The 13,773-nt window shown below is 30.9% G+C and overlaps 1 protein-coding gene across 4 annotated transcripts; it reads right to left on the reverse strand.

Annotated features, from left to right (window-relative positions):
- Positions 1-1,508: 1,508 nt before the first annotated feature.
- On the reverse strand, positions 1,509-4,678 carry LOC141675281 (uncharacterized protein At4g33100). Of its 4 annotated transcripts, none has more exons than XM_074481996.1 (4): positions 4,463-4,678; positions 4,298-4,382; positions 3,842-3,961; positions 1,509-1,997 (listed from the first exon to the last, which is right to left on the reverse strand). In XM_074481996.1, the coding sequence occupies exons 1-3, from the start codon at positions 4,555-4,557 to the stop codon at positions 3,857-3,859; spliced, it is 285 nt and encodes a 94-aa protein (XP_074338097.1). In that variant the 5' UTR covers positions 4,558-4,678; the 3' UTR covers positions 1,509-1,997; positions 3,842-3,856. The 4 variants fall into 4 exon arrangements, with proteins under 4 accessions (XP_074338097.1, XP_074338093.1, XP_074338096.1 ...); XM_074481992.1 differs by having other exon boundaries at positions 1,509-2,573; XM_074481995.1 differs by lacking the exon at positions 1,509-1,997 and adding an exon at positions 2,584-3,520.
- Positions 4,679-13,773: the final 9,095 nt, after the last annotated feature.

The raw sequence follows: 13,773 nt of genomic DNA on the forward strand, positions 1-13,773 counted from the left end.
AACTCAATGCAATCCGGACTGGAGGGCAAGAAAAGTTCAAATCCTTCTAAAGACAACCAACTTCAGTCCTGATCGGCTGAACTCAACGCAATCCGGACTGGGGGGCAAGAAAAGCTCAAATCCTTCTAAAGACAACCAACTTTAGTCCTGATTGGCTGAACTCAATGCAATCCGGACTTGAGGGCAAGAAAAACTCAAATTCTTCTAAAGACAACTAACCTCAGTCCTGATTGGCTGAACTCAACGCAATCCGGACTGGGGGGCAAGAAAAACTCAAATTCTTCTAAAGACAACTAACCTCAGTCCTGATTGGCTGAACTCAACGCAATCCGGACTGGGGGCAAAAAAAGCTCAAATGCTTCTAAAGACAACCAACTTTAGTCCTGATTGACTGAACTCAACGCAATCCGGATTGGGAGACAAGAAAAGCTCAAATCCTTCTAAAGACAACCAACTTTAGTCCTGATTGGCTGAACTCAACGCAATCCGGGCTGGGGGACAAGAAAAGCTCAAATTCTTCTAAAGACAACAATCAAAAGCTCACGTTCTTCAAACAAGCCCAAATTTACTCCCCCATCCAGAAAATCTGCATAAGGGAGTGGGGGCACAAGATAGTGCATATGGCTCCTAAAAGGTCTAGTCTCAGCCTCCGATCTCCATGCAGCTCCTGAAAGGACTAGTCCTGGACTCCTAACTCCAGACAAACAAATGGGATCGATAAAAAATATTCATACAGCTCCTGAAATGATAGTCCTGCATCCTAAATCAGTCTACTCCCAGACACTGCCAGTCCTAACTGACCTAGTCCCGCAAGAACAACCTTGAGAAATCCCAGAACGTGAGACACTGGCCCAAGCACATGATAGGGACAACTGTCACACATCAATCATGGGAATAATTAGGGCACGTGTCAGAGGATCCTCAGAACATTCCTCGACCAGTCCCGCGCTGACACGTGTAAAACATCCACTCCAAACAGGTGTCCTCCGCTCCCAGAACCAATGGCTACGATTTAAAGGTACCAACCCCAAAACCCTATCATTGGGCTATAAATAGCCCAAGTAGGTGAGGTTTTGGGGTTAATCACTCTCTCACACTCATATACACGCACTGCCACCTTTCATTCATATTTATCTTCATCTTCCCCAAAAGCAAGTTATTACTCTCACACCGGAGGCGCCGCGGGACCCAAACCCCCCTTGTGGTGTTGTTTTGTAGGAACTCCACCACAGCTATACCTCCACGGCGGCGAAGCATTCAGACACGGCGTCGAAGGGGCAGCCCCGCCACCAGGAGCTATCAAAGAGTGGCTTAAGAAAATGGACAAGAACAAGAGTTCTGTAAGGCCAAAAATGGAGTGCTCACAAGGCAAAGAATCATCTGTTAAGTGGACTTTCCACTCGAGGACATTGTTCAGTGCAGTTGCACTTTTAACATATTCATGAACTTGTTTTATTGGACAGATGGCTTTGTTTTATGAAGTACTAAATAATGTTGCTATCCTCATATTTACCAATAATTAACACTTCTTAAAATTTTCATCAAGTAGAAAAAAACTTGAAGTTCAAATGCATCTTTTAGTTACTCTTTACTGATTACAACAGAAAAAAAAAAGGCAGGAAAGCCATTTTGTTCAGAGGGCTTCTTAAGCATTTGTTTGCTAAAGATTCAGTCCGACATTCCGACTAATATATATAAGAGTTGCTACCAAAACAACTGTACCCCCGAGTTGAAAAAAGGAGAGAAGAGAAAAGTAAGAATGAAGATACTAAAATTTCCTGTAAAGCTTAATATGGAGCTTGCAGTTGTAGGTGGATGTCCCTGGCACCGGTATGTCATGGACTGTATAGGTAATTGAAGAAATTCGGAAGCTGATGTTGTGATGCCAGGGTCAGATCAATTTCATGAGCGGAAGTCCCCTCAACTCGATCAATTTCTAGTTGTTTCCCTTTAATCCTGAGGGACATTCCTTCCATCAATTGAGCCTTCTCTGTAATCTAAAATATAAAATAATTACATCTAAAACGTAATGTATGGAAATTACGGTGTAACATGCATTTTGGTACTAATTAAACCGAAAAAATGTAGCAAGGGTTAAAGAATAATATCTCCTTCTCTTGGTTATTAGGAAAGCATGTTTTCCGTAGTCTTGAGCGCAGAAAGACCTTAATATCTTTCTTATCTAAATCTCTCATTATCCCATCAGACGGTGAAGAAAGTGTATGCTGTGTAAATCGTGTATGCACATGCCAGGGAAAAGACAAAGAATTGCAGTCAATTAGGAGATGAGCGCCATTATTTTCTAGATATAGATGATATGAAATAAGATGAAATTAGTATCACAATGTGTTCACTGCTACCTTTAGCTAAACTACAAATTGCGACAGAAATACTACTTCTACATATGATACGGCGATTTGCAAATGTACCAAGTTAAAAGAGAATTCACCAGAATGCCTGATTTGACAGAAACTAAGTTAAATAAGCAGCCACTGGAGTTCTTGAAAATCTGCCGCTACAGTAAAGCAGCCTTCCATCACCATAGGGTAGTTCACCGTACTATTTAGACACGCCTAACAAAATATAAGCTGATTAGGAGATGCTCACGCTGCTCACGGGCTAACATAAGCACACATATTTCAGAGGCTTGAGAAGGATTTTTCTTCTTTATGCAAAACTCTATGCCCAGCAGGCCACACACAAGCCAAAAGCTTAGAAAATTTTACAAGTGAACAGGTCTGTCAATGGATAACTATGTTCACTTGGTGTTCGAGTTTAAGAAGGTAACTCTGACTAAAAGCATCTATGCAGAAATTAAACTTGTTATGTTTTAAAAAAAGCAACAGAAAGCGACTCTTTAGTTCATATAGAAATTTAATTTCTAAGAATGTACATGGTGTCAAGGACATCAATATAGTGGCCACAGAAAACTGCAGGCACTGCTTATTCTTTACCCAGGCTTTAAAATATGTAAAGCTTGCATACATGAACCCTTTTATGCTCCTATGAAATATATATTCACTCTCATAAAAATAAAAGAAAATATTTTATAGGTAAGTTGACGAATTAAATGGGACCCCATAAATGACTTTAGGAGGGGAAGGGGGTAGAAAGAGGGATGAATAGAGGGTACCCTGACAACATTTTTAAGAATGTGATGTAAAACAAAGACAAGCACATGGTAGAAGCAAACTATATGGCTCCCAACTCGACTAAAAGACTCGATTCCTCTTCATTAGTTCAAATTCTAACGACATAGTATCACAAGCCGATACATTATATATAGTACGATAGACAATACAAACTAGAATATTCTTTAAATGTACAAGTTACAGCACATTATCCATTATCAGACACAATAATGACACTATCTGTAAGATAATTCTGCTCGTAACCTCCTATTGCATACTTCAACCAGGCATTAGTTCAAAGCATCAAATTAAACCTCAGACATCCTGTCTGCATTAGACATCAGTATTCAGTACCATTAGTAGCCCGGCTAGAATTAAGAACCCAACATCTGAAAAATGATAGTAACTGATTGACATTACCACTTTAAGTTGCACATCATTTTTCTTTTGGACGATTTACATTGAAAAGAGGTGCATCTTACCAACTAATTGCTGAAAAGTTTTTATAGTCGATAAGAATATATGTTTAGTGGATCACTTGGTATTTTAAAACTCGTATCTCTGGAAAGATTAGAACTCAAAATTTGAAACATGAACCAATAATGACTAAACTTTGTGGTTCATATGAGCTATTCAGTATAACTATCCCTGGCATATACTAACAAACTTCAAAGCAATACAGAACAAGGATAACAATGTGTTCAATCTACCTTTCAATGCACTAATCATGTCGGAGCACCTTTAGGACTCGAAGCATTAACTTGATTAATCATATTGCCAATCCCTTCGGCCTCTAAGAATCTAGCCAGGTGCTTATCATCCAAATGTTGCTGGAAAAATCACACATGAAATTCAATAAAAACATTAAACACCGTATCACAAAGAGACTTTCATTTACAATAAATTTTGTCCAAAAAAGCCTTCTACTAACAATTTTATCAACCACACTAAATAAAAAGGCAAACCAATATGTTATTGCGAAGATTGTGTCTTTTTAATGTTGTAAATACATTTTTAAGTACAAGTCAAGATAAGAATCGAATTCTACACTCTGGGCACTCCTTAATTCTTATAAAAAAAATGTATCTTCATTCCAACAAACATTTTTAATCCAAAAAAAAAAAAAACTTTTCAAGAATGTAAAAAAGAATAAGAAAAATGCTTACAGAGAGACAATCTCTGTACTTATTCCACTCAGAAACACACTCCTCTTTGTCCCATACACCCTTCAAGAACTTCTCAGAATACCATCTATATCAAACACATATTCACAGTTAAAAACATTTATTACAACATTTTATATTTACCAATATAAATTTGTGTAATATGACCTGTTGAAGCATTTATCATAAGCAGCTCTGAGATTTGCACAGGGAGATGTTGAAACATGCGTTGTTGGTTTTTTGTCGGATCTTAAAAAACCCATCTTGTTTTCACAATTCAAGGTCCTTCTTTGCCAATTTGTGCCCAAGTGCCGAGTGAATGTGAAATAGGCTGCCTGTGCTGAGGCCCGTTAATTTGGGAGAAATAATTTGTGGAGAAATAACTAGCATGATAACCGGGTCATTTTCTAAACTTATTTTATATATCATATAATTATAATGTTATTTAATATCTAATATATATCAAATACAACTTGATTGTTTATGAACATGTATTATTTTCATACAAGACATTAACAAAATACACAACGTTTTTAATATAGCTCATTATGTAATATATATATATATATATACTTATTTGTGTTGTATAATTTGTATTTAATGAATCAATATAAACACGGTAGTCAGTGTACGGTTAAAATGAAATGATTAAACTTAATCTATAGAATGTCGTTAGAGCATCTTCGATGGTAATTAGAAGAATTATTAGCTAAAATATGATAAATCAGGAATTATGTAAAATTTTACCTAAGAAGAAGGGAAAACACTCTACTGATATTATGTATAATTATCATATCAAAATTATATCTAAGAGATTTAGGCGTCGTTTGGTTCAGAAGTCAGTATGGGTTTGAAATCAGTAATCGGGTTAGGCTGGTATGGGGATTAGGAATGATTCATGATATTATGTGTTTGGTTCAGTGCTGCAATGAATCTGTTTTATTTCAAATATAATCTTCATTTCAATTTTGATTCTAATATTATGTGCAATTATACATTTATTGAAATTAAATTCTTATATAATTTACAAATAAAAATTTACTTAAAAATTATATGATTAGTAAAATATAATTTAACCAATTAAATAATAATTTAATAATTTTTAATAAATTAAATCTTACAAATTGGCATTAGATAAATATTATTATAATTTTATTTAAAATTAAATATAATATCAAATTTAAAATATGTGTACATAAATTATATTTAATCGTAGAAATAAAGATGAATAATAATAGTAAATCTGATACCTCATACCGCTTTTTCCATACTCACTTCTCTCCTAAGATATTAAATCTGATTTCAAGTGGATTTCGGGTATGGGTTTCAGCGAATACAAATTATGAACCAAACATCAGGTATGGGTTTAGAATGAACAAAACTCTGATACCCAAATTTTCTGAACCAAACGACCCCTTAGTGGTTCGACAAATATAGTCAACCAAATGTAATTATCTGTGGTTGGAGTGCTTAAAATTTTACATAATCTCTAACTATTGTCACTTGGGTGCCACATAGATTTCACGAAGATAATTTAGCTAAGGGTTTTGCACCATTGGAGATACTCTTAGTATGTTTACAAAGAAAAAACTAAATATTAACATATATGTTGAATACAGAATTGACCAAAAAATTTAGATTTTTTTAAATAAACTATATGTAATGGTCTAAGTATTATTGAGTTCACTACTAACTTACAATTAACTTACTCAATTTAAAAAGATAAAAAAATGCATAAATGGAGTCAAAATGACTTGCAATTATAATATACATTAATGTAAAATTTACACTACTGCTAATATAAAAGTTGATTTTATGAAAAATGTTAGTTTTTGAAATTTAACGTATGTATGTACGGAAAAATGTTAATTTTTTATTTACACTACTGTTAACAAAAAAAGATCAAGATGTGTGTGTGTGTCAACATGTAAATTATTTTATGTTACATTTCTTAGTAAATTACGATTATTTCAATTATTTATGTGTTAAATATCTGATTTATGTACATGTATAATCACTATTAACATTTAGTGAGACAATTGATTACTTAAATAACACATCTATAATTATTCTAAAATTAAAATTATGTAATAAATAAATGGCGATAGTTTATATATGGTATTCAAATTATCACTAACAAATAATTTATATCTATTTTTTACGCAATCGAGTATCAATCATGGTTGTAACATAAAAATAGATTATATATTGTAAAGACTTATTATTGATATTTATGATTATTTTTAAAGAATTCGAAGAAAAATTGTAAAATATCGTTATTTAAACCGCTTTTATATTTCTTTCATTACGACTCTAATATTTCTTCATATAATAATTTGATAACATTGTATATTATTCTCCTAAAATTAAATAATTTTCAATTCAATAAAATTTTATAAAGACCAGTTGAACTGGATAATTCCTTCAAATTATTGAACAATATACATATACATTTTATTTAAATAGTATAAAATGCATTGAATCAAATGTTACAATATTGTATAGATCTAAATTTTATTTAAATAATTCAAAATATTAAAAATAATTCAAATTATTTGTAAAATATTATCTTGATCAATGAATATTACTTATCTAAAAGAATTCTTTTGAAAAGGCTTTTTAAAATGAAAAATGAAACATAGATCAATTTAATATATTATCGTAGTTTTAACAAATAGCGTGATATCTCATATCAAATTTTAAATATTTTTAAAATCGGGACAAATCCCAAAAACAATAATGCGCTACTAGTGAAGTTAGTAATTTTAATACAAATAATCAATTGACTTGATTTTATAAAGACATCAGACACATTGATTTATATTAACATAAGATATTAAAAAATTTCATATTATTGGTAAGATATTCTCGCAGAGTTTTTAATTTAAATTTACTAAACGTAGAATGTGACGATGTTTTTAGAGTATTTTTTGAATAATGGGCCGAGTTTTGGTTTCAAATTCGAAATAAACTAAAATGAATTGACTCTTTATAATTCGAAATTATCTAAATATGTAATACCAATATAAATTATTTATATATAATAGATTCTATTTTCAATATTTTATTTAAAAATTATATATGTACATTTTAATTATTTTTTATAATAAAATTATGTTAAAAATATATGAGATATATTTTCAAACTTAAAGATGATTAATAAATAAAATAATAATCCATTTATGTACTATGCCTAACTTTATATCTGGAATTCAATTCTTTAAAATTTACTGTACAAATATTCAAGTAACTATCTAATTTTTTGTGAAATTCAGGTAACTATCTTTAAAGTTAAATAAAATATTAATTTAGCACACTTACATATTATGTGTACGATAAACACATGTGACAATCTGGTGTAGTGATATGAGTTATACATGTGAATAAAATATCTCAAATTCAATTCCCACAAACTACATGTTTTATATTAATATTAAAAACACGGGTAATTTAATCTTTTCAATAAGACTTTTTAATCTAATGAATTTTATCCCCTTGTTCATTATATATAGAAGAGATTTCACATATATGTATATAATACCAATGAGAATTTAGAAAGTAAATAATATAAGATATGGAAATGAGAATAATTAGGAGATACAACAATATGACTATTAATAAGAAATTATTAAAAATATTAGTTTTTTCTTTGTGATTTTATAATTTAAAAATATTTGAAAAAAATCTTTTGCAATCCAATATAATTATTTTCCGCTTGTCTATAAAATAATTTTGAGTTGTTTTTCGTTGCATTTGATTTAATTAATATAACATATTAAGTAATGTATTATGTGATGAAAGATGATTTCATTTACTAATTTTAAAAATTGTATTTTTATTAATTTTTCTTGATTTAATTACAAATATGGTTGTATGGTGACAAAAGTTATTTGTGTAAAAAAAATTCTGAAAAAATGTATATTATATTTTATAAAAAACTTAAAAAAAATATTATTTACAAAAAAGTTTCCACTTTACATAACTTTTGAAAAAACCTCAAAATTAATTAAGAATTGTTACTAGTATGTGAAATTTAATCTCTTAAATCAAAAATGATGTTTTCATTTCAGTAAATTAAATAATTTATTTATACCTCACCATCACAACCGTTATATTTTTCAAATCACATGATAGGTATCATTAGATCTAAATTGTAAAAATATAACAACTAAAATTTGTCGGCTCGAATCCCACTAACTACATACTAAATTAAACATTTCTAGACTACACTATCCTATATTATACTACTATCATTAAAACATGATTTAGTTTGCGGTTGTATAACGTCTTCCTAAAAAAATATGTTTCTCGGAGTCGACAATATCGTACACCACACAAAAATACAAAACAACAATGATATAAATATTCAGAGTTTAATTTTTTAATACACTAATACGAAATTATACGAAACGAAATGAAATAAATAAATACGTATTATAAATAAGTATTATATACATAAATTGTAAACAAAATAATTGAAATGTTAAGTTTGAAACAAGTCTTTGAATTTTGGGCCTCAATTTTTTAATATGTATACTCAGAAAATTGTGGCATATTTGATTCGAAAGATTAAACATCAAATAGACCGCTTATTTAGGTTTATGAGGGTGTAAGGTCCCGTAAGAGGGCTATTTTAAGCTAGAAGGGGGGTTGAATAGCTTAATTACCAATTTAAAAATTGTTGTGGCATTTTAAAAATATTTTATCCCTTTTTAAAACTTCAAGGAAAGAAAATACTACACGGTGATTTTATCCTGGTTCGCGATGACTCAACCTCTAATAGATTCGCTCACCCCTACTCCAGTCCCCAAGCTCCTCTCCCGGACTCGGGATTTTCCCTTATAATAAACTCGCTCCTTTAGTAGGCGGAGAAACCTTTACACCCTTTACAAGTATTTATCTTGGTGCGTAACACAAGGGTCACCACCTCAAAATAAATATATTACCTACACAACTTATCTTAGACAATAACTCCCCGCTATTTCTTTAAAGTTGTTGTAGAGCTTTTGTGTGGACTTGGCTTCCTTAGCTTTTGACGGTCTTGGATCTTAGTGATCCGGTCTTGGGTATTTCCTCTTCTTCACGGTGCGAAGACTACTAATCTCCCCGTTAGTACGTCTAGGACTTGGGTCTTAGAACGAGAATCACCTCACGTCACTTCAAATCACTACAAAACGAATAAGACAATCCACGAAACAAAATAAGTAGGAAAAGATTTGTTTTGAACTAGTATGTTAATGTACTAGCCCACAAGTAGTATAATATCCAAATAAGAATATTAAAACTAATTAGTTATACTTGACTTAGAATAATACAAGATGGTCAAGTATATTTATAATTACTCCTTTATAGATTTAATAAAGTTGTGGAGTAATATGAGAAGTCCCTTTTTATATTAAGCACTTATGGCTTGTGACTTCTTTAGTATTCTTCTTCTTTCGATTGAGTATTTATATATCGAAGAATACTTTAATTACAACCTCAGAGTTGTAATTTATCTTTAAGTATATCAACTTAAGTTTTTAAGGTATACTTGTATATTGACGATAATAAGGTCAAATTATACTCTTTTAACTTCAAGCACGTTTATAAGATTTATGAGTCTTAGCCAAGATCCAATTAAATAAGTGCAAGTAATTGGCTTAAGATTGTGCTTTCGAAGTTTGGACGAATAATTACGAGTATTTTATAGATATCGTAGTATAACCCCATGGAACACTGAAAGATGTTAGAAGGGGCTTATACGATATGACTCGTAATTGTTTATACACACGATATATGTTAGCCAAGATCCAATTAAATAGCATGAAATTAAGTGGCTAACTCGTGGATTTGATTCGTCCTTAACTTTAACGGATAATTACGAAGTGTTTAAAGATCGAGTTATAATCCCCCGGAATACTAAAGATGTTAGAAGGGATTAAAACTTTGCTTCGTAATAATTTATGTGCACGAAATGGTTAGCCAAGATCCAATTAAATAAAGTGCAAGTAATTGACTAACTCGTGAACTTAATCCGTTTTGATATTTGACAAATTACGAAGTGTTTATAGATCGAGTTATAATCCCCCGGAACACTAGAGATGTTATAAGGGATTAAAACTTTTCTTCGTAATATTTTATGTGCACGAATAATGTTAGCCAAGATCCAATAATAAAAATAATTGGCTAACTCGTGAACTTGGGTCAAATATAATCTCCCCTATGGAGATAAAATACTTTTGTTTATAGATCTTCTTTTTGAGATGATTTATGTGAAGATCAAGTACTTATTCGAATTCCGAGTTCGAATGTTAGTTCTCTTGAGAACTTTGTTTATAAGAGATCTTGTATTAGAGCTTAAGATGAAGTAGAGAAATTAAGTACAAAGCTCGGATAAAAAGAAATCAAATAAGAAGCTAAAAGTTACCACTTTTGAAGAACGGTCGGAAAAGTTCGCCGAAAAACTTCGTCGGAGGTTCGGCCGGATTTTGGCACTTTGGTCGAACTTGGGAAGCCTTTCAGGAGGCCGGAAAGTGTTAGTGGATGAGCTCACTTGGTGGGATAAAGCTTGGTTGGGTGAAGCTAAGTTTGGGTTTCAAAAAAACCTTGTATATATGTAAGTATATAGAAGAGAGAGAAGGTTTTTGAGAAGAAGTGTGTGTATAGAATTTGAAAGAGATGAAGAGAAGCACTTCTTGAAAAAATCCCAGCAACTTTGTGTCTCTTTAACTTGAAGAAAATGGGTTGGGGTGGGGGTTTATTTATAAGAGAAGTTGGGTGGATTGAATGGTGGAGATTTGTGGAAAATGGATGGTGGATGGTGTATGTCACTTGGATTGATGACATGACAAGTAGGTTGTGTTTCTTTGACATATCCATATAAGACAAACAACTTTATGGTTTCAAAAACCCATCTGATATATTTGAATATATATATTTTCCTTTTCTTTTAATCATTGTTTAATCACACTTTAATTAAGGATTAAACACAATTAATTATGACCACCTTAAAAACTCCTAAATAAATACCATAAAAATATGATAATTACTTAAATAATATAAAATGATGTCCTGAAAGTTTTGGTCAACTTTAGTCAATGGTAGCTAGGTCAAACGTGGTCAACTGTGGGACCAACTGCCTCGAATTTTGTGCCTGGACAAAATTTCTCTGAATGCTACGAAATTTTTACTATACTTAGAAAATACCATTTAAATGATACATACCAAATTTCAAGTCATTATAGCATGTGGAAGTATTTTTTCTAAAAATAAAACTATTATGTCAGCCTTTCTTCCGAGTGAAAATATCATTGGTCTTGAAATAAAGGAGATGGATCTTTTGACCAAAGTTTTGACTTGAATAAATACTTAACATATATTTTCTAATATATAAAATATATTTGGATGATAGGAAATGTGTTTGAGTATTTTTGAATAATTTTCTCCGAGAAATGCTGATTTTACGAACTGGGAGAAATGTACTATAAGTATACAGAAATGAGTTGCATAACTGGATATTAATATTCCAATCATGAATATTAATAATCTTTGAATAAAAATTCTTTTGATATATGTAGAGATATATTTTGGAGCGAAGAGTTAAATATTTTTGATATAGCACGAGACATTTAAAGAATATTTTTGTAATATTCCTTATTCGAGCTTGTTGCTATATTCCTTTTGCAACACAGATCTAAGAAATATCATATCTTGATATTTCTTATTTGATCATATTGCCTTAGAGGTATATTCCATAAAAATATAGTTTTGATATTTTGCAAAAATGGAATACCTCTTTTATCTGTTTAAAAGACATGATTTTGCTAGTTTGACTTTTTGACTCTGATTTGGATCAATTAAATTCATGTCCTAATGGAGAGGATCTACGTGTTCTTAATTTTATATTTAATCGTACAAATACCAAAATAAATAATATATCGAAGATATCCTTTCAATCTTCCCTTTTTTGGTATTTGCCATACAAACATAAAATTATCAGTGTGTGTTTCCCCTTGGTGTATGCATGAATTTTTTGAAAAATACTTTGCACATAAAGCATTTATTTACTTAGAGATTGAATCTATTTCTTGAGATCCTGCAAAATACTTTGTTAGATGTATCATACAATAATAGAAGCACAGATAGATCCTTGTATATCAAAAAGATAGCAATTTTCTAAATTTTGAAAAAGAGGGGTCCAATTCTCTTATCCTTGTTCAAATTTATCATAATATGATCATAATTTCTCTTCCCCTTTTGTTTGGTACATGCCAAAAAGAGTATATATTTATGAGGAAGAGTTGAATCTAAAAGTATTGACTAGGTAAACATGGCAATTTGATAATAGATCTAATCAAGTACATGTATTTTGATCAAGTAGGGATTATAAACATGATATTGTTGATCTAAAAACAGTTGATGTAAGCATGCATGGTTTGATTTAGAAGAAAGGATGTAATTTTTTAAGAGCCAAACTAATTATAACTATTAGCAGTTGATCCCTTTTCAATTTGATTACCAAATATTGTAGTCAAAACAGTTTTTATAAGTATAATTGCATGATGATGTGATTTAGCCTCTTGTTTGAACTTATATTTAAAGATCAGTTAATTAAATTTTAGCAAGCTCATTTCATGTTGATAGATTGCATGTAACTTGAGACAACTTGTACTAAGCCAATTTTATTCTTTTTCAGTATAGAGTATATCTTGATTTATAAGAACAAGGCCTTAGTGTTTTACAATCTAGAATACATAATTCTGCAATCACAAATTATAAGAACTGTCTTTAATACAATCTAGTTTTTTGGTACAAAATCTAATACTAATACAATCTTTGTCTATTTCTAGGTCTAAGTAACAGACTACACAGTTTGAGATCTAATACAGACTAGTTGATGACATTACATTTAACAAGGTCTAATACAAACTACAATTCTGTCTTGAATGGATCCAATTTAACAACAGTAGCTAAGCACAAATTTTACAAAGCTGACCAACTAATAAAATCTATCTAGTATGACTGATTTGACTAACCAGAGACTTATACTTAACACACCAGACTACTAGTGAAATTGAGAACAAGGTGCACATACCTTTAGAATGGTAACTGGGATGGTTTGTGCTTTGAGTAGTGTGAATAATATAGATAAAATATATAAAGGAAAATGTTCTTCTCACCTTTTATACCTTTAAAATGACCTTTCCTGGAATGCATTGAACTGGACTTTGTCAAATTCTATATATATTGGTAGATTCTCAGAGATGTGCATTTCCTGCAAATTAGTTTGACATAGAAAGCAATTGCCAGCAATTTACATAACTGTTAGCTGTATCAGAATAAAGTACTGGAGTATCTGCAAGAACAGAAATGTTCTTTTCAATTAATGTGGTTTATTGTTTGAATACAAGTGATTATATATCATATCTAAATCCTGCACGAGAAATAGATTTCACAAACTCATATTTTTATACCAGAAAACATAGAAACGTTTAAAG

This window comes from Apium graveolens, chromosome 7 (assembly GCF_009905375.1).
Source record: "Apium graveolens cultivar Ventura chromosome 7, ASM990537v1, whole genome shotgun sequence".
Taxonomy (NCBI): domain Eukaryota; kingdom Viridiplantae; phylum Streptophyta; class Magnoliopsida; order Apiales; family Apiaceae; genus Apium; species Apium graveolens.